We start from the raw sequence: 26,585 nt of genomic DNA on the forward strand, positions 1-26,585 counted from the left end.
AAAATCATGACCCAGGTCATGTTTCTCATAAATTCACCTACTCTTTCACCTACAGTCAGCCTGATTCTTTTCTGTACTAATTTGTCTCTACACATGCATGCCAGAGCTTTTCAGGATAGTTGAAACTCTGTTTGCCACAAATGTACGGAAATGCGTGGCCTCATTCTGGAGATACTTGAGTACCACCATACTGTCCGTCCAAAATATTGATTGTGCAAGGTTAACTTGTAGCTCTCTTCTCGGGACGCCATCCATCTTAACGGTTACTGTAGCAGCAGTCAGTTCCTGACAGGGTATGGTAGGAGGTATCTTGTCAAATCTTGACAAATTGCTGCTTTTATCTAACTTTTGGACACATGATTTGATGAAAATCTGACCTGTTGTTTAGAATATGTTTAGACTGCATGAAAATAGTTTGAAAAGTTAGGCTTTTGTTGCTGACATGACCATAAATCACTAAAAAGTGTTTGGGGACTAAAAAGCATGACAAAGTTTGTCTCTCTACTAGTTTTATTGTAACTCATGAAAAAGAGCAGAAGTAGGATTTGTGGGACCTTGTATGATGTAGATGTACAGACACTTGAAATAGCAAGCTAACTCCTTAAAAGACAAAAAAGACAGAGGCTACTCAGGTCAGAGCTATTCCCCTTAATGATCCCAAAATATAATGAATTTTGTATTTGGCTTTGAAAAAATGTTAGAAGCCTCTGATTAAATGTCATCTTACACAGGCGAAGAAATGCAAGAGACAAGAGACAAAATCCAGAGTGATAGGTTCAAGATCAGGAACAAACGATGGTCTGGCTGGAGAAATGGGTGGTGGAAGAGGAGAAGGTGCAAGGGGATGGCAAGATGGAGGAAGAGAAGCTTCATTAAAGTTGTGGCTGGGAGGAAGATGAGGGCAGGTTTAATGTGAGCTAAGCAGTGAACATGGCAGGTTAGCAAATAGCTACTAGTTAGTAAGGAATGGCCTAAATCTAAGAACTGGACAGCTGACAGGTGGACACAGAGTAGTTATGAGCTCGGTGAGGCTCGCAATTAGTGGGCAAAGCATGAATTAGATCAGAGATGTAGTGAAACAAGGATTACTCAGCTGACTGAGTCAGCTTGACCTGGTTAGATTCGCCCTTAGCATTAGTGTCACTTATGCTAACTGAAAGATCTGGTAAATAGTGGAGAGTGAAGTTAGTGCATATGTGCACAGGGACTTGATTAGTGGCTGTATGTAAGTTGACTGGATGAGCAGTAACAATTGCAATGTCCTGTTAGAAAGAGAGACAAAAGAGGGGACTAAGAGTTATCGGGAAAGGGAAAACTGTAGAAAACAATAAGAACGAGGGGAAGCTACTGCCATCGGCACAGAAATGGCTAGACTACACCATATCACTTCAAAATTAATGGCTAGAAATAATGCATACTATATGTCAGAGCCAGGCTTTCTGTTACATAAATAGCAGGGGAAATCAAGAGTGCTTTCTCTCTATGTGATGTCCAGTGGGCTATGGTCTTGATAAATTGTGCTGACACAGGAAGCAGACATTTGGAGGGAGGAAAGGCATGGATATCAGTTTATCTTCATCCTGATTCAGCCTGTAGCTCTGCTGTCCTTCCCCAGACACACTGAATTTGGTTGTACTTAAATAAACTTGGGTTTTATCTCTAGTATTTTGGAATACAATTCTTCTCCGGAACACTCTTCTCTATTTCGAGCACCACGATACTTCATTCTCTGAGCTACCAAATTCCTTTTTTTACACTGACATGTACTCCAAATGTTTTTTGTTTGCTTGCAATTTTAACACATTTCTTTCTTCACTTTTTTTTTTTTAAGAATACAACTTTTAATCAATATCACATCAAGTAATCTTTTTTGCAGCTCTTATAATTTACAGTTACATCTGGAATTATGTAGAAGGTGATGCTCTTAATGAGTTTGGCTTTGTATGTCACCAGAACAGATTTCAAATTGAACAACTGAGATGTAGATGAAATGCAGAATTTCTGCATTAATTAAACAGGCTGAACAAAAATATATTGAAGATTTAGGAATAACAATTCTTATACACATATGTCTGTTAGCACTTCAAATATAATTGAACAAACCATCATATATTAAAATGTGTTTTAAATACTTTGAATTTTTGCAGACAATGGATTTCTAAAGTCTGAATCCTACTCAGATAACCAAAGAAATGTGTTTCACGTCCTTTCTCTAAATTTGATCCTTCCTCTCATTCCAGTAAAGATTAAACTCAGTTTCTGCTATCCAATATATTCTCTTTCAGAGTTAGCCTGAGTTTTTTTAATTTATGTTTTATTATTGAAAAAGCTTAATTGATTTCTGTTCTCGAGAGGGATCACTGATCATTGGTTTGCCTCTTCTGCGGAGGCCTCTGTATTTACTTTAGTGAAGTCAGTACTTGAACACACCATCCTCTTGAAAGTATTCTTTACTTGAATTAATGTAAGGTAGTTTTCACTACCATGGAAGTGATCATGTGACCATACACCACTGCTTTTTTGTGCTAAATCCATATCATTTTGTGTGGCCTAGTTCACCAATGTTTTCTGCTTTTCACAGGATGTACCAGACTGTTAATTTCAACACTTCTAATGTCCCAGCTATCTCTCTGTTGGATTTTTTTTTCACATACAGCATAAATATTGCCTATTTCACTTGCTTTGATGGGTCTTTTGAGGATTCAAGGCAGAGGTTTCAGAATACAATCCTTGCAATCATTTCCTGACCTTTTACCTGCTTAATTGTTAAATTATTAATGAATAAATAATTTATATGTGTACATGAAACAGCTTTACAGTCATTTGTTCAACTACTTTTGGCCCCTTGCAAGTGTAATTTGCCTGAAGAAAGAATTATTCCACATGAAAGACATGGATGGAAAAAATAGCATAAAATTATTCCTATCTCTGGATAAATGTCAACCTTATGTCTATTGCCAAGTCTTTTGTGTCATGCCACTTTCTGAAAAGGTCGTGATACAGAGAAAAAAAAATACATAACTAGCTTCTTTAAAAAAAAAAAAAAAGATACACCAATTTACTGTTTCCATGCAGAATTGTAGGCTCACAAACAGGGAATGGTAGTATCTATCGTACAGTCTGTTTGTTTCAGGTTTCTTTACTTCCTTAGACTAGCTCTCCTTCAATTAAGGAAGCAACCTGCATTTTCTGCGCCCAGGGCAACATCAGTGCTCTTTAGCATTTTGAGCCTGTGTTCGGGTTTAAGTAAGAGTCACACTGGGGCCCCACCTGCCTCCTCTGCAGCCTTGTATGGTTGCTGCTGTGAGAGCAAGTGGCAAAAGGTCCACAAATAATCATTTTACCTCTTCTTGCCTCTGGGCACTGTACATCACTCACAATCATGTTAACCACTAAAGTCGTCAGGCAAAAGCGGTACAAATTCACTTGATATGGCTTTTGCTGAGGTAAGAAACAGAGCAGGCAAAACAGGAAAACAATGCGTTGTTCTTTTTCTCTTCTGTCTGTGCATGTGTTTCTTTTTCCTTTTTTTTCCAAATGAAATCTAATTTGTGAGGAGCTGTGGAGATTGGATTGAGCTGATAAAGTGACTTAATTTTCCACAGTTGACTTTTCTCTGGTCTAACCTTTACGTAAAGCCCTCAGGTCAAAGCTTTAATTATGGTCTAAAAATGACTACAGTGTATCCAACTGCTGCTTGAATACAACACACAGCTTCACCTTACTTATTTAAATTTTAATGAGGCAAACAACTTAATTAAGAAAACCGTATATTAATTTATTCATACAATATACTACAGCACATTATTACATTTTGCAGTTCACTTACTTCTAATTTTACCCTAATAACTTGAAACGTGTTTGCCTTTTTTACCTGCCAAATTTCGAAAATATAAGTGCATTCATAAAGGCCAATGAGAATGTGCCAAACATCTGCAAAAAAGAGCTCTGTCTCAAACTATACAGCACGCTCCAAATTGGGATGAGACTGATAGACTCTGCGCATTGATTGATTAGATTGAGCGTGTTTGACGTCAGAAACGGCAAACAAATGATCCCATAAAAAGGGGAAACCTCCGTGGTGAAAAAAAGAAAAGAAAAACTGTGGGCACACAGCACCGACTGAGAGGTTTAGAGAGAGCCAAAACCATACTACCACTTCTGCCACAGAAGCTAAGTCAATACAGACTTCCGAGCCTGAAGATGCCGCTTTCAACCAGCTCCACATCCTCCACAAAGAGCGTCCGCAGAGCAGCGTCCGAGCTGGAGAGATCTGATTCCATCACGGTAAGAAATATTTTAGAAAACACAAGTTTGTTTTAAATTACAAACAGAAATCTGTGATTGTCTGTGGAGTCATCTGTTAAGAAAAATACTTTCAATGAATCACGGAAACTGTTGTATGGCACAAAGAAAACTTGGCAAGATGTTCATTACGCAGCGTCGCTGTCTGGCGCACATCTCAAACGAACAGCTTCCCAGGAAGGAAAAACAAATCCTGCACGTTTCAATTTTACAGTTGAAATCTGCTAAAATGTGTGCTGTGGTCGCTATTTACTCTTAGATATGTCGTAAGGTTTACCTTGATTGCATTGCCGATCTAATGCGCATTTGGAGATGTAAAGCGCACCCATCAAATATCAAGGGAGACATCCAAAAAGTAAGCAAAGCCCATCAGTTACGTCCATGTGGTGTCGTGTCTGTCTTTTCTTACAGTTAAATCGTAACAAGCAGAACTTTAATTTCTCTTTTTTAAAACAGTCTCCAAGATTCGTCGGTAGACGGCAGAGCTTGATCGAGGACGCGCGCAAGGAGAGGGAAGCAGCCGCTGCAGCGGCAGAGGCTGCAGAGGCCAGTGAACAGATAGTGTTTGAGGAGGACGATGGAAAAGCACTCCTCAACATTTTCTTTACTTTAAGAAACTCCAAGACACCTGCGCTGTCGCGGACACTCAAGGTTTTCGAGGTAATCCATCACAATTTATTCTAATAGAGTTTTAAGGGGTAACTAAATATTTTAAAGATTTATTTTGATTTATATGTGACTATTTATTTTGTTTGTTAATAATTAATTTATGAATGCTTCATAAATTCACACTAAGCTACTGGATTTGCTCTTTTGCAAAGATTCCCATTGGTCGGTATTTGTGTCTAGTTGGTAATAATACAGTTATCAACATTTGCACTCTAATATTGTAGCTGTGACCCATTTTCTGGTGAGACAACAGGGTTGCAATAAGTGTGGGAAAATTAAAACCGGTTTTATAGTAGGTAAGTAGTCAAGATTCACAACAAGGTAATTGTAAAATGTTTTTTATTTTAGTGGAATATAGTGGATATGTAAAGGTTGAATAATATTTTATTGGCTATTGTTAAAGTTGGTTACACATTTTAGTCACACAGAAGTACCGAAAAAGGTCATGGAAGAAAACCATTTGGAAAAAAAAATATCTATGTGTGGGTGGGGTGGGGGGTTATTCCATGTTTTGAACAGGAAAGTGTGCATCCAGAATCAGTTATTGTGCTTCACAAATACTTCTCACCTCTGGATCTCTGCTACCACAGTCACATCTCAGCTTGCTGACTGTATTTCAGACATTTGAAGCTAAGATTCACCATCTGGAGACGCGACCATGCCGGAAGGTCAAAGACACCCTGGAGGGCCTGGAGTACTTTGTCCGCTGTGAGGTGCACCTCTCAGATGTCAGTACCCTGATCAGCTCCATAAAGAGGAACGCAGAGGATGTCAAAACCACCAAAGAAGTCAAATGTAACTGATGAAATAATTGCGAAACATTTTAAATAGTCTGTAGAAGTGAGCAAAAAACAGAACAGTTTATTTTTTTCTCCCCGTTTTCTCAACTAGTCCACTGGTTCCCAAAGAAAATTGCAGATTTGGATAGGTGTCATCATCTGGTCACCAAATTTGATCCAGACTTAGACCATGACCATCCAGTAAGTAATGACATTGCCAAGAAGAAGAAATAATTGAATAGAAATAGCTGTCATTACTGGGCTTGTTACAGAAAATGTGATCTGTGTTTGGTATATTTGATTTAAACAGGGCTACACAGATCCTGCCTACAGACAGAGGAGGAGAATGATTGGTGACATTGCCTTCAGATACAGATAGTGAGATGGGCCTTTTCCTAAATACTGCACACACAACCATAAAAAATAGACATAAAATTGAAATGTAATAATTGTGTGCATATGTTTTTCCTCAGTGGGCACTCGATCCCCAGAGTGGAATACACAGAGGAGGAGATTGGCACATGGTAAGGGGTTCTTTCACGCTAGTTTTTAATATTGATAATATAAGATATGAAAAGTTAAGTCTGAAGTAGCAGTGAGCATAAAATTATCATTTACAATGAACACAAAATGTTTTTATCTATTAAAATACATTTCACTGTTATGTTGTTTTACTGTCAACACATTGTGGTCTACCCACCAACCAGTTATTTGCATATGATTTGTCTTTTATGGATGCTTCGGTAAATTAACTTCAGATGGAGGGTGTCACAAGAATAAACTTGAGGTGACAGCTCGAGCTTGTCTGAATAAAAAACATATCCATAGCCTGAGAACAAAGTGTTGTTTGCAAGTTAATAGATGTTTATATTTTACTTGAACAGTTTAGGACAAAAAAAAAGACACTAATGAATGAATTTAGTCACCAGACCAAGTAGAAAAATTATAGCAATGTGCTTTTTCATAAGATTTATACGATACGAGAAAAACACAGCATAATAAAAAAGAGCTCTATAAATATGATGCAAGAAATAAATTGCTTGAAATAGTTAAACATTGCAGGATAAATCCAATTTAAACACTGTTAATTAGCAGGCGCATAACACTAACCATAACTAAAACTACACTGCAGTTTTGCTTATTTCCAGTTTTTCCAAGATTTTGATTTTAATAAATGAAATCTCAATTTTTATGTAATTAAATCTTGATTTAGGCGAGAAGTATATTCAACCCTGAGGGACTTGTACACCACCCATGCCTGCAGTGAATACCTTGAGGCTTTTTGTCTCCTAGAAAGGCATTGTGGGTACAGCCCAGACAACATTCCCCAGCTGGAAGATGTGTCACGCTTCCTCAAAGGTAAAAATGGGATAAGACAAAATGAAAAGAAAAGATACGTAAATACAGACGCTTAGCGAATGTCGACTCCACCTATCAGGATTTGATTCTCGCTCTCTCTCTCTCTCTCTTGCTTACTGTCCCTTCACCACCATCCCCCTGAACACACATGCAGAGCGCACAGGATTTGCGCTGCGTCCAGTGGCGGGCCTGCTCTCAGCCAGAGATTTTCTGGCCAGTTTGGCATTCCGAGTGTTCCAGTGCACCCAGTACATCCGACATGCTTCCTCCCCCATGCACTCCCCAGAACCGTGAGTACTACTGTGACTCTTTTGGCTTTGTGCTTCAACTAATTATAAAGTATACAATCAGAAATAACTCCATAAAAACAAATGCAAGTGAAATTACACATAGCATCTGCTAATAGCAACAACAATTCATATTAAAAAGCTGCCATATGCAAAAGCTGTTGTGTTTATGTAATTATTTTAAGATTCGATATGTTTTTCTTTAGAGAACAGGCTTGCTTTCATTCTGTAACTGTTATGTAATCAGATTGAATTTCCAGTTTGTGATCATAAAGTCTGCATCCAATCAAACTGAACTGTGTGGTGTTTTTCATTCAAGATCAAACATTGTCGTGAATTGAAATAACTTTTGCTTTCTCTTCAGTGACTGCGTCCATGAATTACTGGGCCACGTACCCATGCTGGCTAATCGCACTTTTGCCCAGTTTTCACAGGTTAGTGCTGAAGAGATTAACAGCCTTACAGATCATTCAGTTCTTTTGTGCTATTTAGCAAGAACTGATCTATTATTTTCCACAGAACCTTGGTTTGGCTTCACTGGGGGCATCGGATGAAGATATTGAGAAACTGTCCACAGTAAGACTTTTGTCTTCGAACACAAACAACACATACAAACTGTATAAATATAACTGCAGTGAAGTTTGGGGTTGAACCTCATGTTGCCAGCCCATCTCCCAACAGAGACACACACACACACATGCTCCCACCCTTCTTAGCCTGGGCTTCGAGCACGAACTAAGATACATATCCCATATAGTAAACAATGGAATTAACTATTGCTAAAATATCTTTGAAAATGCATTACTTTGGACAGCCTCTTGTCTAAAATCTAACATGTAACTAATGCACTGATTGTCCATACTTCTTCTCAGTCACCTGCTTTCTGTTTTTCCATCAGCTGTACTGGTTCACGGTCGAGCATGGCTTATGTAAACAAAATGGTGAGGTGAGGGCTTATGGAGCTGGGCTGCTTTCCTCTTATGGTGAACTTGTGGTACGTTCAAACTTTTTTTTCCTTTAATGCAGCACACACAGACAGCTGTTAGCTAATTCTCCATTTTTTTAAACTTCCAGCACTCTCTGTCTGATGAACCAGAGACAAGAGAGTTTGATCCAGAGGCTGCAGCAGTGCAGCCCTATCAAGACCAGACATACCAGCCTGTTTACTTTATTTCTGAGAGTTTTTCAGATGCCAAGGAGAAATTCAGGTACTGCTCTTTATCATACCAGACATACACATACATAAGAACATACAGAACTGATAAAAAAATGTAAAAAAACAACAACAACGAAAAACAACAAAGAGAGAGGTTATGTGAGGACGAGGTCAGAGAACAGCCAGCCAACCCCCGAGGCCACAAACTATTGTAGGTCAGCCATAGCAGCCAGAAGACAGCTGTTCCTAATGTAGTCTTCCTTACCGAGGCAAAAGTCTGGAGTTTTATTTGGCAAACAGATCAAATGCTGCCCTGCAAAACAAGTAGCTTAAGTGAGTGTTTTCACAATATTCAGCCTCTAGTAGAATGCAGCACATGACATCCCCGACACACTGGATGAGAAAATACCCGCACTGGAATGTTTGAAAGAGCACAGAGAACATTGTGAGCATCATTACATAGGAGTGTTTTCTTTATGTTGTGGAATCCACAGTCTCAATAATTTGCATGCATGTACAACATGGCAAATTATAACACAAGGACAATTTGCAGGCTTGGTTGCTTTAGTCCATACTTTCAGTTGGAGCAAAAAGACAGCCCCATTTGAGATCTTTAAGTTTCTGACTTCTTTACATCTTTACAATTTTGACCAGGGCTTATGTAGCTGGCATCAAGCGTCCCTTCTCAGTCAGATTTGATCCATATACCAGCAGTGTTGAAGTACTGGACAACCCAGTGAAGATCCAAGGAGGCCTGGAAGGTGTGAAGGATGAGCTTAAAGTGCTGACAGACGCCCTAAGTGTGCTATCGTGATGATGCGCTGTCTTTCACCATCCGCCTGTTGTTTGCTTTTCTCTCAGCTGAGTCCACGCTGTTGAAGATTGCCAATGTGTTCATATTTCTGTGCCGTACCTGCTGTATGAATCTGAGTTTTGCTCATTGTGGTTGGCTGGTTTTCCAGCAAGGTTGCAACCATTAAAACCTCAAAACTCAGCGCTGACAAAGTATCCAAAGATCTTAAATGCTTGCATTTGTGAAATGATGGGGTTTTACTGACTGGACCATTCATGCTTTTAAAGTTTGTTGTTTGAGAAATGTGTCAAATCTAGAGTCACATCAAGGGGAACTCTGATAATGAATGTATTAAAAGAAGACTATATAGCTATGGTATAGATATTTTGAAATTAAAGAATTATAATGGTGTATATTTGGATCGTTTATTTTATTTAGAAAAAATCTGTAACTGCTCTGTCAAAAGCTTTATTTTCCAAATATGTGAATTTAGCATTTGAGTAATTAAATTCATGGCTTTCATATGCTGTTCTTGTCTTGCATTGTGTATTTTATGCTGGTTTCGTCTTGCAGTGTAAATGCATAATAAAAAGGGGGAGGGGAGAATCTATGTAATAACCTATTGATTAGAAACTATCAGATAATAAAGAACTGCAAATTAACATTCCACTATCGTTTCTGTGATTTATCAAGTTTTATTCCTACCGTTAAACTAAAAATATAAATAATTGTATTATATTTGATAGGTTTTTGCTCTTATCGCTGATGGGAAAACCTAGAAATACTTTGGCATGAATTATTATTTAACGACACCTGGCTGCTTCTTATGGAACGCCAGGACTGCCATAATGAATTAATTAAATACACCATTAAATAATTAATTAAATGTTTCAATAATTAATTAATTACATGTATCATAACTATTTATTTAATTAATTAATTCCAATTTTAATTAATTATTGCCACATTAATTATTTAATGGTGTATTTAATTAATTCATTATGGCAGTCCTGGCGTTCTATAGATTCTTGCTTTACATTTGTCTATCGCAAGAGGGAGCTGTCTAGCTGTTTTGGCCTGCCTCGTCATAAAATCACAGCATATTTATTGAATTTTTTTGAGAGAATAAATCTTCTTAAGGTTCTCTTCCTGTCACCAATCTCTGCTTTGAGACGTTATTCGGTCTTAAAAACAAGCTAAAGCTCACAAACAACCCCAAGACATTTTAATGACACTAAATGCACTATAGAAACTCTATTTAATGTGCTTTATTGAAAATAAATAAATAAATCAGAAATCAGCCATTTTTGAAACTGTTATTCTGCATAATCATCGCTAATATATAAATTAAGTTTATATATTATCTACTTTTAAAAGATCTACTTTTTACAGCGTGTGCTGTTTTGAAATAACCCTGAGAAATGCTGTGCATAAGAGAGAAATGTTAAGCTGTGAAAGAGAACACGAGTTTGCTGGGACACGCTTCCTTCTGTTCAGGTAAGAAGATGCGATCAAATCCAGGATTCAACATTCCAGCACAAAAGCTGGAAAGCCGAAAGCTGGAGGACAAACAAACGGAGGTACCGTAACCTGACCAGCAGGTGTCAATATGAGTCTGAAGACACGTCCAGATCTTTACCTTCACCAGAACACACACTGAAATAAGGGGACCCTCGAAGAGTTTTATAAAGCATAACGTGAATGTGCGTGTTTATATGCTAAAATCAGATTTTCAAAGTATGGATCACTCTTTGTCTCCTCTGATGGTACCTGTTCAATATCTGCATAAAGTAGTGCTGCTTGACTGTATGATGCATATTTGTCATAATGTGCATACTAATGCATTAGTAAAGCTCTCCATCATATGACCATCCATCATATGTGTGGCTTGAGACATGCCTGCATCTACTTTCCCACTTGGTGTCCCGCTGCATCCGCTTTCTACTGCATGATCCCCCAGTTTTATCTCCCCTTCACTGTCAGGCACCTTTGACCCCAGTGCCTGCATCTAAGCAGTCTGAGGGAAGCCGCAAACCTTGGCCACAGTGATTCCACTGAATGTTAATCTTAATTACAGCAGGGCGGAGACATTGACATTTTTCTTGGAGTCGAAGGAATTACCCCTATTCTTGTTCAGTCTGCGTCCTGTGTGTAAACATTGTGATTGTAGGTTACAGTGCGTAAACGTGGAAAATGCCCATGGAAGTGTTCCATATTTTGTGACTCTCACCCTCTTATTCTCCCTTCAAGCACTTTCATGAAACGTCTCTGGGCCTTCTTTTTTTTTCATGGGCGAAGAGGAGGAGCAAGGGGTGGGGTGGGTGTAAGGGGCGTGCTTTAGTATATAATACCTCTCCCTGAGAAGTTTTGCCTGTCGCCTAGTCTTTGGGACAGCTTCTCACTCACCATCTCTATAGTTTAACCAACTGGGAAACTAACTCACCTGCAATTTCTCCAACCAAATAACTCCCAACGTTTTGACTACTGCCATCTGACATGGAAACCCAGCAAAGATACGGACATCACTCACTTTGCCACACCTGCCGGAGAACGCAGAACAGCCGAATGAAGGTAACCAAAGAACAAGCAAATTGTTTTATACTCTCCGGCTCTGCCGTGTGCGTAATGAAAGACGTCTGACAGGGTTATAGCGGAGTTGTCTTGGTTTTATAAGTAGGAAAACCAGTTCGGGTTCTGTAGATGCAGTGCTCGCATCAGTTTTGTGCAGTATGAGAACCGGGACATCTTTTGATTTGTATGCAGCAGAGAAAGTTCAAGATGCATAAACGGCGAGGAGAAGCTTTGAGGCATTTGGGATAGAAAAAGAACAAGTAATTTTAGTCTTCTCGCGCCTGGATGGTGTCGTGGACACGGAGCAAACAGCTGATTTTTTTTACCGGCAGATAGGGGGCGGCAGGTTTGAGGGTCAGTGAGCTCATTCCGGGGTGAGCAAAGGGAAAATATATGCTGAGTTTGGTGTTTTCGGCTAGTTAACTATCGAGCAGCCGGCCTTGCAACTTCAGGAGGGTTGTGTAAGAGTGGAAAGCTGGTGATACTGGCGACTTGTTTTTTCCTCCAGAATAAGCACTTCTTCAGGTGCGACAGACATGACAGCAGCTGATAATAGCGGGCGGGGAAGGTGAAGAGTGGGTCTGCATATTGCGACATGATTTGAGATGATTTTCTTTTTCTGAATTTCTACTTTGTCGAACATTTGAGCACGTACACCGTACACAGCGGGAGCCTGTGATGAAGACTGTACCCTCTTCGTCTGAAAAAAAAAAACAAAAAAAAACAAAAAAAAACCAAAAAAAACAGTGGCTGATTTTGATTAAAAAATGGTATTTAAAAATGTCATTAACTGTTATTTCGTTAATGATTTCTGTATGCCACAACTTTCTGCATGTCATGGCTACATTTGGTGACCCCCATGCTTCATTCCGCAGGTCAAGAGGATGTCTTCGACGAGTCGCGCGCTGCTCTTTGCACTGGCCCTGACGCTCTACGTAGTGGAAATGGCCTCGGCGGAGACGCTGTGTGGAGGAGAACTGGTGGATGCGCTGCAGTTTGTCTGTGAAGACAGAGGCTTTTATTTCAGTAGGTTTCAAAGCATTACAAGTTTTCACGATGGGCTGTGTGAATGCTCATTTGCCTGTTGAATCTCTCTGTTGTTCGCTTGCACACATCTGTTTGGAGCAGAGGTGGGAAGTAACGAAGTACAAATACTTCGTTACTGTACTCGATTAGAATTTTCAGGTAAAACTTTTGCTCCCTACATTTTTAAACACATATCTGTACTTTCTACTCCTTACATTTTCAAAACAAGCTAGCGACTTTTGCTTTAATCCATTTGACGGTGGTTATTATTTAACGTCTTTGAGCCTTCAAACATCAAACCGCAATCACATTTGCGTATTAATCACCAGTGGATGTCGCACAAAAAGAGATGAAAGAGGCAAAAGCGAGTACCACAGTCAGTGGTTAAAGTTGGAAGGTTTTTTTTTTATTTGTTTCTTTTTTTTTAAACTTGTTTAGGACAAACAGGTGAGTTTGCTGTACTGTGATGGATTTTAAGTAAAGAACAATGTGTGACTGGTACACAGTGGCTGTGTGCTCATGGTCAGAGGGAGGTTACATCAAGTGCAGCTGGTGGGATTTATTCACTGAATTCTACCTTCATATCAACTGTATATTGTCTAATATAAGGACAGCATAAACAGTGGATGGAAATCAGCGAGGACAATTTATGCAACATCTGCTGACATCTTGTTGAATTCAGCAAAGACCAGTAAACCTCAGAGCAGCAGCAGCAGTACAGATCAGCTAATCACAGCCTGTACACAAAGAAAATCTACTGGAGCTCTCAATAGAAATTCTCGTGAGTTGTGACTCTTTCCCCCACACTGAGCCATTACAGCCGATTTTAGGATCCCCCACCTGCTGAATCCCACTTTAACCTCTTCCCTACTCATTTTCCTGTTTAAAACCATCTACAATGTAGGCAACAGAAAATAGAGAGACTTTTTATTTTCCTCCTTTTTCTCTAAAATTCAGACTGAAATTCTGCATTCCTATCTACCAATATTATTTAATTATTACATTAGTATCACACAAGGTTCAGTGAGCTTTGCACAAAAATAACTGGTAGAAATATTCCTCAAAGAGCTACTTTTACTTTTTTACTTTGAGATAATTTCAGAGCCTGTACTTTTTCACTTTTACTTGAGTAAAGAAGTAGCTTCAGTACTTCAACTTTTACTGGAGTATTTTTTTAACACTAGTGTCTGTACTTCTACTTAAGTACAGAATGCCTGTACTTTTGCCACCTCTGGTTTGGAGAGCTGAGACTGTGCTGCGGTTGTGTGGTATGCGTGTTTGCTATTTTTCTTTCTCACGCACTCACTCACACTAGCGCGTGCGCATACACACAGGGGGAGATTATAGCCAGCTGTGTGTCTCAAGACCTGGTCCAGGCTTCTCTCTCTGCTGAGTCTGCTTACAGCCCATACCTCTCATTGCATATGAAAGACTGGTGAACTGCAAAGGCACACACACACTGGCGACACAATAGGCTGCTTGTTTACCAGTAAAGTAATAGCACCCCATGAGGCATACCAGTCACCTCAGCAATAGTGTTCCCAGGCCAGGAGACCACACTGATGAGTTGGTTGAGGTGGGGGGGTTGTTGATGTCAGGCTAAGAGAAGAGCTCATCAATTCTAATCATTGCTTCCATGAAGATGGAGTAATTGTAAAGCAGTGTTTGAGGAAGCATTGTGGTAGCTGTTAATCCTAAACTGCGAAAGCCTCTGTTCGCACAGTCTGCACTGTTTGTGACATACATAACTTCACCTTCCTCTCAATAATCTGATTTCAAACACTTCAGCTGAAAAAAAAACAATTTTAGCTGTTGCTTTGAAAATCAAGGTGTTTTCTTTGTGTGCTGCTTGCCACAGCAGCTTCTTTACCAATCAGGAAGATCGTTATCCAATTTGGGCCAACATAGATGTGCTCCCTTCTCTTTGTCCCCCCACCCCCTACAGCACATTTTCGTTTTCTTCTGCTATCAAATCTGGCCATCCCATGAGATTTCTCAAACATTGTTTGGGTCACAGGACAGCAAACAAGGCCTTTATTCATTGTGGATAATGTTCTCCTGTGCAACATGCTAACCATCCAACCCTTTTTTTCTATACCTTTCTCTCTCTTGCTTTAGCCCTCTTTTCTTATGCATTCTTTACCTCTGTTTTGACCCTCACATTCCCTGTCTGCACCCATCCCCTTTCTCCTGATATCTCTACTTCCCTACTGTTCCTCTCTCCTCAGCGTATTTATCTCTGCTGACTTGGCAGAGAACAAGGTCAAAGAAGAGTTTTCCATTTTATATATTTTGCTATGCCTAATATACCTGAGAGCTTAGATGTCTTTGCTGCTCCCCTTTGGTCTCTACAGCACAGGGTGTTTACTTGTGTATTCACTCATTTAAGGACTTCCAGATAGCCCTAATCAGATTATCCTCTACAAACAAAAAGATTTGTTGCAGTTGGCCATAGAGTTCCTTTTATCCTCTTTGCTCCAAGGGCTGCTATGACTGTCGAAGTAATCCTGCAAAAACAACCTTGATTCATTACTGATGTTGTGTTTGCAGTCCCTAACCTCTACGTCTTCATTCCTTTTTGTATTTTTCCTCAGGTAGGCCAACCAGCAGGGGTAACAACCGACGCCCCCAGACCCGTGGGATTGTAGAGGAGTGTTGTTTCCGTAGCTGTGACCTCAACCTACTGGAGCAGTACTGTGCCAAACCTGCCAAGTCCGAAAGGGACGTGTCAGCCACCTCTCTACAGGTCATACCGGTGATGCCCGCACTAAAACAGGTACGTCTAAGCAACAACAACAACAGGCCAGTATGGGAAATAGTGCTAATCCCAGCTCTATCTGTCCTCCCATCTCCTGTGCCCCCATTCACCTCTGAGCCTAGCCCCTATGTCACTGACTCTTGAGTACAGTGTACCCATGCTAACGCAGTTATATCTAGTTAATTGGCCAATGGAAAGCACTCAACTTACAAAGAAAGTGCTGACAGTCATGGAAAACATCACAAAAGTCATAACACGTTATATTCAGGAAAAGGGTGTGTGTTAAGTGCGTATATGTCCTGTAAGATGGTGGAGAAAATGTATTTGTGCCTGTCCCGAACCACCAAAGCTCTTCTGAAATATGTCACAGACATGCGGAAGAGTTTCAGATCTTTTTAATGGATTCACAAGAGCAGTTGCTTGCCAGACCTCTTAAAGCCAGTTAAACTTTTAAACAAGCCTAAAAAAGATGTTTTTGTTTTGACTGCTCATAAAATCAGTACTGGTGGCATGACACTGCTAAAAATGTATAGATATAAATACCGTTACTGAGGAAAGTAATAGGCATTTGAAAGAACGAAAGAAAGAAAGAAAGAAAGAAAGAAAGAAAGAAAGAAAGAAAGAAAGAAAGAAAGAAAGAAAGAAAAAACGAAAGAAAGAAAGAAAGAACGAAAATAAAAGGCTGTTAGGGACTTAGTTTGGACATGTCTCTAGTTTTTCTGTGTTGGGAGAGTTGATGGGTACAGCCTGCTCTGAGGGCCAGCTGTTCTTGGGCTATTGAGAAGGCCTGGAGTGAATGAAGGGGGATAAACACTCTTCAAGTGGCAGGACCAAAACAAGCCATTCAGATCTAGCACTGGCTACTCACGCATAAATTCTAGCTTCATTGCGACCCCTCCTGCTTTGTCCCTGGTGCTCAAGACAACACCTAGCATTGTTTAAAGGAGTCTTCTGCGTAAGAATTGAAGTTTGTGAATTGTGTTTGTATGCATTTCTGTGAAGGCTACAAAGTTCAATGAGTGGCTGAGTGAGTGCCGGCTCCTCATATGTATATGAGACAAGTGACCGCCCTTCCCTTTGACATTATGTTAAAGAGGCTGAACTAGGCGCTTGTTGACAGCTTCTCCCAGTCAAGGAAACTAAAACAAGGACAAGGCGAATCTGTTATGACGTTCAGCACTCTAAGAATGACATTTGATTTCCGTTTCACTGGCCCAAAAATGACTGAATGTTTTTACATAATAAACAAGGCTTTCCTCCATTGTAATAAGCACTTGAACAATATCTTATCACCCTAATGAACTGACTCCCTCTTTTCCCTTTTCTCCTCTATTTTCGCCCGCACGCCACAATAGGAAGTCCCGAAGAAGCAACATGTGACCGTGAAGTATTCCAAATACGAGGTGTGGCAGAGGAAGGCGGCCCAGCGGCTCCGGAGGGGTGTCCCCGCCATTCTGAGGGCCAGAAAGTTTAAGAGGCACGCGGAGAAGATTAAAGCCAAGGAGCAGGCTATCTTCCACAGGCCCCTGATCAGCCTTCCTAGCAAGCTGCCTCCCGTGTTGCTCACCACGGACAACTTTGTCAGCCACAAATGAGCCCGCTGCCAGCCCTTTGCACAGACAAGAGTTTTGAGGGTGAAAAAAAGACTAGGGGATTATAGCTTTGTCTCTGACGTCATTTCTGTGGCAGTCCTCTTTGACCTCCCCTGCCCTGTCCGAGCTCACCAATCCCTCCCCCTGCACATATCCACTACGTCTTGAACCCCTGGCCCTTTTCTAATGCCCCCCCTTCCCCCCGAACTCCCCCCTCCCCACCAGCCCACCCTCCTCTGGCACACAGACATGCCTTCACATTCTTCCTGTCTGAACTCTTTCTCTCCCACTCTCTTTCAGTCACTGATACAAAAGGCACAAACACAAATGTCGAACAAAAAGTTAACAATTCGGCTGAATGCGGTTCAGGTGGATCCTTAAGCAAAAGACAAAAAGAGAAGGGAAAAAGAAGATGAAAGAGATCTGTCGTTTGCAAGTGTCAAGAGGACACCTAGCGGAATGTTTTTTGTCCTTGTGGAAGACAACTGAAAGTGAAGAGCTGCTTGCATGAAAGAATCCATTCCACATCATTTTTCCTGAGGCGAAAAGAAAATCTCTGTTAGTTCTTTAGTTTGCACCTCTACCTATAAAGGGACTTCCACACTGTAAGGAATTATTTTATAAAATTAGATTCCTGTTCCAGCACCTTTTGATCACAAACAAAAAGCAGAAAAGAGTCTGCAAAATTGCACATTGCCACGGATTACGTCAAAGTAAAGAAAAAAATGGCACTATTTTTTTATGAACAATGAACGTGTAGCTTAAAAAAATGTCATGGTGCTAGCTTTGGGAATGGACTCAAAGAAGAGGTGGAAAAGCACGTTTTTTTTTTTCTTTGAATTAATAATTAAAGCTTTCCGTTTTAAGGAAAGTGTGACTTTTTTTAAATAAAATAAAGGATATGGGGGAGCTCCTGGCAGTGGCAATGTCAAGGGGGAAGAGTCACTGAGGAAAAATATGGGCTGTGTTGGCATCTAGGCTCATGGTGAGTGCTAGCGGCTGCTATTTACTAGTTTGCCAGCATAAGCAGCAAGGGATGACCCGAGACCAAGTCCCTGTTCCTCCTGTCCCTCTGAGGCTGCTGGACACATGGAGCACTATGGGGACACATACGGGACACCATGGACCACCTGGATTGGGACAGTACTATAGTTTGGGGACAGTACTTCCTGTTTGCCATGGCTTTGTGGACTGTTCTGGCAGGAAGTAACATGGCATGGACTAAGAACAAGTGGGATAATGATGATTATATTTTATTTTTTGTCTTTTTTCATATCAATGTTTCAATGAAAAAAAAAAAAGGAAAACCCTGTCAGTTTCTGGTACCGTGACATTCCTGTTTTTCCAAGTTAGGCTTTTTTTTATTGTTATGATGTTATTTTACAGTTATAAAGAAAGGGAAAAAACAGCAATAATGTCAACTAACATTTTATTTTTATTGTATATCAGTAGTATTCACATGCTTTTGCCTGAAAACAAATACTTGAAACTATATTTATATATATACACGTCTACATGTATATATATATATCTATATATATATCTATATCTATATATATATATATATATATATGTATGTGTGTATATGTATATATATATATATATATATATATATATATATATATATATATATATATATATAGACATTCATTATAGATATATATATAGATATAGATATATAGATATACTATTAGTTTCCAGGGACGTTGTGTTATTTTCCTTTAGTCTGAGCTGTACCTTGCGTAATGAGCCGCCAAGCTTTTTTGTTCGTTTGTTGAAATACAAATAAGGGCACTGTATAAAGGCATTATTTATTTTGTTATAAAATATATTTGAAAAATTGGTCCAAATAATATACGTAGCACTGATGCTCAACTGCTAGATTTATTTTGTATGATCTCTGTTTTCCAATTGGAGTTGTAAGGCTTTTTTTTGTAGATGCTTTGTACCAAAAATGTTGTTTTTTTCCTGTTTCATTTGCCATAGTCCTTTAAATTAATATTTTAACAGCAGCATAGCCTGGATTGCTTAGGCATGTTATGTCACAAAAATAGGCACATACTCTTAATCTGTTGGTCTGCATGGATTTCCAGGAGCCTGTCAGGGTTGTCTGAGAAAATGAAAGCATCAATGAGTAACTTTTTCATTGCTGGAAAAAAAAGAGAAATAACTGTTCAACATGGATATTACTCAAACCCACTATGTTTTTTAAGCCACTTTAGTATTGATGGTAGGGGAGGGGGAATGACGAGTCCTTCATTAAACTGTGTTTTTATAAGTGTGCATGGTGTCCTATGATCTTCTAAGGAACATCTAATGCAGTGCCAGTCCCACTGATACTCTTAGTTGGGTCATGAGGCCATAAGTGTCCACTCAGCCGTGGAGTTGTGGGTTTGCATTACACATAACCAAGTCATCCTATTCATGCCAACGTTGGTGTGATGCTAGCAAACATCAAAGGTCATTTGAAAGTCACTGTCTGTCAAAGAGAGACCATCTATCTATCTATCTATCTATCTATCTATCTATCTATCTATCTATCTATCTATCTATCTATCTATCTATCTATCTATCTATCTATCTATCTATCTATCTATCTATCTATCTATCTATCTAAGTCTCTTTTTGGTATAGCACAGTGACTCTGTACATCATCAAGATATCTTGATCTTGTGCATCATCAATATGCATCTGTATTTGCATTGGTATGTGTGTTTGGGGTTCGGGATTCATCCCTCACAATCTTCCACTAATGCATCCATTATGCATTTACTGAAGGGCTATCATGCTGAAACATTTCTGAAGCACTCAGGAAAAAAAATGTGCTCTCTAAGGGAGAAGTGGAATCGTTGCTGAGTTTAAGAGATAAGCTTGTTGTGGAAGGTGAGCTGAGGTTGTTACCCATACCTGGCCACAATAATAAGTTCTCTGTAACAAACCACTGAAGCCCATGTCAGAAGCAAGGTCATCCTGTGCCACATTATCACAGTTTCCTCCTCTGTTGTGTCATGCATCACCCCATGAAACGGTGACTCAATGGATAGTTGCCATATTGTGGTGTAGAGTCGAGAGAACACTTTGTCTTTTTTCTGTCAGAGAGATCTCAATTATCAAGGCTGCATCTTGTCTCTAATTATATTCTACTTCAGTTGTGCAACAAAGCAGGCAGTGCAATTATTATTATTATTGATATTATTATAATATTTTATATTTTATTTTATATTTTCCTGCTAGGACTGCATTCATTCACTATTGTAATGTTCAAACAGGCTACTCTAGTGATCTTATGAATGGCGTGGAAGACAACCACTTCTTTTCGCTGAATATGAAGAAATATCTTGCTGAGCAAAGGCAACTTCTTCTGTGTCAGTAGATCACTCAGCCTGTGTGTATTTTATTGATTTAACCTCTGCACGCTAGGACGTCCGAAATGCACAATTCATGTACTTTCATTTTTAATATCAATAAAAAAACATTTTATCAAACATTCAATGCTGATTTACTACTTTGTTCTGCACATTTGCCTGCCTTGGATGTGTGCTTACATTTTTCTTTATATGTGCATTTTTGAAATCCCTTTATATCGGTTAAACCTTATGTACCCTATAAATGATTTATTACATCTTCAGGCCTTGCAAAAATCTCCAGCTGCTTTTAGCACCCACTCTCTTCCTCTCACTCACACCATTTTCTTCTCTCTGTCTCTCTCTCTCTCAATCTGCCTGCTCTTCAGACCTTCTCCTTCTGCATGCCACACTAAACCTGACCTGTTCTCACTGCCTTTGGCACACCCATCTGTACATCTATCCATCCATCCTCCAGTGGCTTGCCAACTACCGGAGTAATCTCCCCTTCAGAAGCCTATTTTAGTAACCAACATGTCTCAAATTATCACATGCATATTCTGTAAATGGCCCAACCTTTCATTGTTGACATGCATACACACACCCACCCATGAGATGTCTGTTGCCAGGCAGATTTACAACATACTATCTTTGTTCCCAGAATGGAACAGTTTGGGGCACAGGGGTTATCTTTGTTCAACAGTTTATTGAAGTTCTTTGCAGTGTTTCAGGCTGGAATCAAAGACTTTGAATTTTACAACCATAGGTGGAGGATCTATTTTTCTTTGGCTTTGGCGCAAAGTTTTGTCTTACAATGATGGGATGCACATGTGTTGCTTCTGGCAAAGTGGAGAAGCTGGTGGGCTAATGTAGAGGAGCTCATGTTCTGTGTTTTATGGTCATAAATCGCTCTATTAAATCACCTTTGCCTGTCTCATGAAACCTTATTGCCCCACTAAGGAGTCTGTTCCCCCACAAAAAACAGGGGAAAACACTGGAAACATATACTATCAAAAATGTTTTGTTTCTGAAGCGTGGCTCGTTGCGACGATGTGAACATGTTTTGCTCCATACTTGTTCCCTGCAGCCAGAATGACTCTTTACAGTTTACATATTAAAGCAGGAACTGTGCTCCTCAGCATCCAAAGCAACACAAGACACCAGTCAAACCAAAACATCTAAGGCTAAGGTGTCAAGTTTATTCAAGGCTATACTGCAGTAGTGTAGCACAGTCTAGAAAGAGACGTTGCAGTAGAGCTGAAAGAAATTGCATTTTCATTAATGATTTCATTATTGAGTATTAATCCCTTTGTTACATAGAACAGAACAAAGCTTTTCTTCCCATCTGTCCGAGGTATGCATGTAAATTCAGCAAGGGCATTTTTAACTTCTTAAATTTAAACATACCATTGTGTCTAAATCTGGAGCTGGGACATATTGCCACTATAAAATTATCCTAAATAAGTAAACAATAGAGACAGCACAAAAATTGCCACCTCAACATAAAAGTGGTGGAGACAAATATGCCATAAACGCAAACCCACGTATCCATCCCCAACAGAGAGGCCTCCTGAACTGTGGAGTGGAGATGTGGGTGGCACAACTCTCCCAGGCCTGACATTGGAAACTGCCAAAGAGCACACTAGAGTTAGTTGTGGTTGGCCGGATGCACGGGATGCATGTAAGGCCAGGCCAACTATTGAGGCACAGGGTTTGGCAAGCCCAGACCATCACAGCCCAGCGTGGCTACACAGGCCAATTAAGATGGGCCTTCTCCTCTCCTTTCTTCTCCTCTCCTCCTCTATCTCTCATCTCTCCCTCTCTCTTTATCGCTCACTTTCTCCCTTGTACTCCCTCTCTCGGTCCTCACAAAGCGTGCTCACACATTCCTCTTTTCCCACTTTGTCTCTCTAATTGCTGTGGACTGAAAAGAGGATGGAGAGAAGGCAACGAGATTGAGAGGAAGAGACAGTGAGAGGGAGAATTAGAGGGAAAGGGGGTCATACCACAGAAGCTCTATGTCCAGGACAAACTATATCAAAACTCTTGTGTGTGGTGTTTATGGTTACAAGCATCTAACACTTCTTCTGTCAATAATGACACAGAAAGATAGTCATTTGGCTAATTTTCACCCAAAGAGCTTAAGTTGGTAATGTAAAACATAATTCAATCTGTATCTTTGCATTGGCTCTGAGGTGGTTACAGCAGAGGCTGAGTATAAAGAGGGGATTGTGTTTCGTCAGCGCCCCACAAAACTACCTAATTGTTGATTCCTAATCAACCAGGAGCTGTGACGAAGCTTTCCTAATTATGTAACCGTAGGTTCGGACATATTAACAATGAAGTGGAAGTTTTAGTGGAATTTCTCCAAAGTAAAACTATGTGAGGAGAAGAGAAGGAGGTCAGGTCTTCTTCATGATCATGTGTGTTTGTTTATGTTGTTTACATTGTATAGTTTGTTGTCATAAGTCTTGACTTTTTTTCTCTTTCTTTTCAGTTGATATAGACTACATCAGAGTTTGTAAGTGTAAAATAAAACTTTGGGGGTGTGACGAGGTAAAAAGAAAAAAAGAAAGAAAAAAAGAGCTATATGGGGAGAGAAAAACAACTCCACAATTTCAGTGTTTGTCTTCCGTCTTTGTCTAATGGTCACTTAAAAACCATGAGAATGATCCATACAGCCCACTCGCACACTAAACATAGACAGTTTTGAGTGCAACATTTGTAAAGTTTTGCAATTTTGAGGCTTTTGGTGTCTTGGTCAACAAACACTGAAAGGTCATAGATGGCAGAAACAGAAGAGCAACGTGGATGTGACAAAATGTGATGGACTGTAGACTGCAGGGCCTGAACATGGGAAATGAGGCGGTTAAGCCATATAAAATCAAAACAAAGGGGGAAGTGGTTTCCATTGTGGTCACTGGGTCATTGCATGACAATTTCCTCTTACTGGAAAACAAGGGGGTCACAGCTTTACACTTAAATATACTCTGTGTGTGGTGCAGACTCTGCCTGGGCTATACTTACTCACAGGGGTTAAATGTTACACTCTACAGCCTCTTTAAGGATGTAAAACTATCTGTATTTTCACACAAACAAAATTAGTGCGTGTTATCCATACTCCCCAACTAAGATTGCCTTCATCAATTTTATTCATTTTTGTATCGCTAAAGACTTTAAATTAATTGGAGGTGTTGCAGGAAAAGTGAAGTGGGTGGCAGTAAAGATTTAAAAGCGAAACGCTGCACTTAATTAAACAAGGTCAGCATCTTGGAACATTTAAAGTTTCAGAGTTTTTAACTTTAACATTATCCAGGTGGGTCCTTACTTTGCTTTCTCAGCGCATTCATCATTGTTGCATGTCAATGTCAGTATGTGGAGGTCACCGGGGCACTACCCGCAACTATATGCACACACATGCGTGCGCAGGTAATGCATTCCTGTCAAGATTCATTAAAAACATTAGAGGCGGGATGGGTGAAAAAGTGTGGGAGAAAAAGGAATTCTTTTGCACTGTACTGTTACAGAAAAATTAAAAAGAAGCTAAAGGCAGACAATCACCAATGCTGGCACTTGTTGTGGCAGTAGAGGCACAATAAACCAGGCAGCACAATAACCAGGGACACTCCCCGCTATGTTTGAACAACATATAATTACAGATCAGGATAGGAGAGCCCATTCTGAGGGGAAAATAGCAATCTCTCTTAATTACAAGGCAGGCCATGATCCATACCTATCCCTCACTTCAAATAACTCTGCTGGAAGACTCTCTGCTGGAGTGGCTGGCAAAATTATTTCTGTTCAGGTAGCGCTAAGCAGCACAAGCTCTGAAAGGACTACCAGCTAAAAGGAACTCCACAGACTGATGAGGAAATTTGCCGAGGAAATTCCAAGATTTTATGGCATGAAACAAAAAACAAAACAAAAAAGATTTGTTGATCCAAAAGAAAAGAAAAATAACAACATAGCAGGGAAACAATCTTCGCTAACTTCTGCTCAACATGTTTCTCCATTTTTATAAACCATGCACAAATCCCTTTGGAACTTATTATGAGCTTTTGAACAACAAGTGTTGAGTTGGACTTTTTTACATCTCTTGAGCAAGTTCCAGGTTGTGAGTCCAGCTGTCGGGCTCTCACACACAAAAACAGGCTTCAGTCTGAGTCCCCAGTGAACAGTGTCGGCTACGGTAGAGGTTCCTCTCAGGCCAGATGAGCATGCTAGTTATCTTCCCCATATAAACAAGATAAGCTCCATTTCTTTGGCCCTCACCAGGGTCCAGAGGTTAGAGAGTCCATTCTTTCTATTATGCTCTTATGGTTCCTCTCTTTGACCTTTTAATTCTTCTTTTTATTTTTATTTTTATTGTTTTGTTTTGTGTGTTGTAAGGATAGGTGCCGTGTCTGCTTATTGTCTGACAAGCAACTTCATCTAATTTCAGTTCAGTTCAAGTCAATTTTATTAGTTTGCACCAACAGTCAGCTCAGTTCCCTAGAGTTTACTGAAATTTTGTTTTTTAATAAGTGCAGCAGTTTATCCCGTAAACAAGTACCTTTCTTAAGAATGACAGACATTCCAGATATTGTCGGAGCCCACACACCAACACAAGCAAACACAGACGCACAACAAGGAGAGTGAAAATATTTGTGAGGAAATTGCTCGAGAAGGACATTGCAACTGTGCCATTTGGCTGCACCAAACCATTGTCCGCTGAGACTTGCCATGGAAGCTGGCAGCAGTTGTTTGTGTCTGCTGTGCCATCGTTCAGCCCAAGACCGTCAATTTCATTCTCATGCTTCAGTGAGGTGGATGGGGAGGATGTCCAAAAACGCCCAGCATAAAGACAATGTATATAGTCTCTACAGTGCATTGTGTCTGTGTGCGTGCATGCATGTAATGCAGTGGCAACATTTTTCCCTCAAATTAATGAATACATGTACGCAAACACAAACTAATAATGCTGCATATACAAACATGCAAAGCAGACATGTAAACATGAGCACGCACATTTACACACACCACTCATATATGAACACATGCGCACATCTATGCACATGCATTTATGTACACTGGACTCTGCTAATGATGGGTGGCAGTTCGATGCTTGTGTGTGTGTTCCAAAAGAACTGGCATTACCACTTGGGCCAAATCAGCCGCCAACAGCAGCAGGCTATTAACAAAACTGTTTCTTTGTTTGCTTTTTTTTTTTTTTCCAGTTTTTTCCTTTTTTCTTTTTCCTCTTGAGAGGTGCCAAGCAATTAATGGTCTGCCTATGGGAGACCAGTAAACCGTGCCGCACATATGCACATTAATACAAGGCATGGAGACAGAGCAGGTTACACCATGACAAAAACATGCATTATACATACATATAAGTCTGAGCAGTATTATAAGATAGCTGAAAGAAAAGAACACCTTCTGGTGTCCAAAATACCAAGATACAATTTGTGTTGGGAAATTCAAAGCTTCCAGGAACATACAGGGATGAAAAGCTGTGTGTATTTATGCGGTGGATGGTAGGTCAATAGTTTCCTTGAAGACATTATGGAACAGACACAGCTTTTGCTATTTTTGTCGCTGCCAAGGAATTAATCTGTTAGTACAAGGAAAAGAAGAAAATATGGTGCGCTCACTGGCACGAGGTGGTAAAACTATGGCACTGAAGTCCAAACAACTTCTGTTAAACAGATGCTATCACTGTTATATTGTGCCACTTGAGCAAAGCTGATAAGAAGCACAGCAATATGAAGACAGAGCCAAAAAAGGGGAAGAATCAGGTGACGTTTGCATAAAGCACCTATGACCTGCCCATCACATTGCCAGGTTTAAAGCGAAGCATGAATTATTTTTATGTAATACGACTGTTCTCAAGCTGATAAAATCTTACTCATTAGCTTCTTGTAAATGTGTTCTCTGGAGAATTTACATGTGAGCAGCTACAACAGA

At 39.8% G+C, this 26,585-nt stretch overlaps 2 protein-coding genes across 3 annotated transcripts; both read left to right on the forward strand.

Moving 5' to 3' along the window:
* The first annotated feature begins 4,102 nt into the window (after positions 1-4,102).
* Positions 4,103-10,017, forward strand: th (tyrosine hydroxylase). 2 transcript variants are annotated; one of them, XM_085461364.1, is made up of 14 exons: positions 4,103-4,287; positions 4,565-4,660; positions 4,762-4,965; positions 5,595-5,769; positions 5,866-5,954; positions 6,064-6,131; positions 6,227-6,277; positions 6,967-7,112; positions 7,267-7,402; positions 7,764-7,833; positions 7,919-7,975; positions 8,298-8,393; positions 8,474-8,607; positions 9,210-10,017. In XM_085461364.1, exons 1-14 carry the CDS (start codon positions 4,204-4,206, stop codon positions 9,367-9,369), a joined length of 1,566 nt encoding a protein of 521 aa, XP_085317490.1. In that variant the 5' UTR covers positions 4,103-4,203; the 3' UTR covers positions 9,370-10,017. The 2 variants fall into 2 exon arrangements, with proteins under 2 accessions (XP_085317490.1, XP_085317489.1); XM_085461363.1 differs by lacking the exon at positions 4,565-4,660.
* A 1,713-nt stretch (positions 10,018-11,730) lies between these two features.
* On the forward strand, positions 11,731-18,842 carry igf2b (insulin-like growth factor 2b). Its single transcript, XM_085461365.1, has 4 exons — positions 11,731-11,919; positions 12,795-12,945; positions 15,540-15,721; positions 17,059-18,842. The coding sequence occupies exons 1-4, from the start codon at positions 11,845-11,847 to the stop codon at positions 17,296-17,298; spliced, it is 648 nt and encodes a 215-aa protein (XP_085317491.1). The 5' UTR covers positions 11,731-11,844; the 3' UTR covers positions 17,299-18,842.
* The last annotated feature ends 7,743 nt before the right edge of the window (positions 18,843-26,585 follow it).

Source organism: Copadichromis virginalis, linkage group LG7, assembly GCF_057382275.1.
Source record: "Copadichromis virginalis isolate Kocher_CV1m ecotype Utaka linkage group LG7, C_Virginalis_male_GT1.1, whole genome shotgun sequence".
NCBI lineage: Eukaryota > Metazoa > Chordata > Actinopteri > Cichliformes > Cichlidae > Copadichromis > Copadichromis virginalis.

Coding starts and splice junctions, on each gene's coding strand:
- th (XM_085461364.1), top strand. CDS start 4,204: ATGCCGCTTTCAACCAGCTCCACATCCTCCACAAAGAGCGTCCGCAGA. Junction 7,834..7,918: donor CTTTTGCCCAGTTTTCACAG/GTTAGTGCTGAA, acceptor TATTTTCCACAG/AACCTTGGTTTGGCTTCACT. Junction 8,608..9,209: donor GATGCCAAGGAGAAATTCAG/GTACTGCTCTTT, acceptor AATTTTGACCAG/GGCTTATGTAGCTGGCATCA.
- igf2b (XM_085461365.1), top strand. CDS start 11,845: ATGGAAACCCAGCAAAGATACGGACATCACTCACTTTGCCACACCTGC. Junction 11,920..12,794: donor CGCAGAACAGCCGAATGAAG/GTAACCAAAGAA, acceptor TTCATTCCGCAG/GTCAAGAGGATGTCTTCGAC. Junction 15,722..17,058: donor TGATGCCCGCACTAAAACAG/GTACGTCTAAGC, acceptor ACGCCACAATAG/GAAGTCCCGAAGAAGCAACA.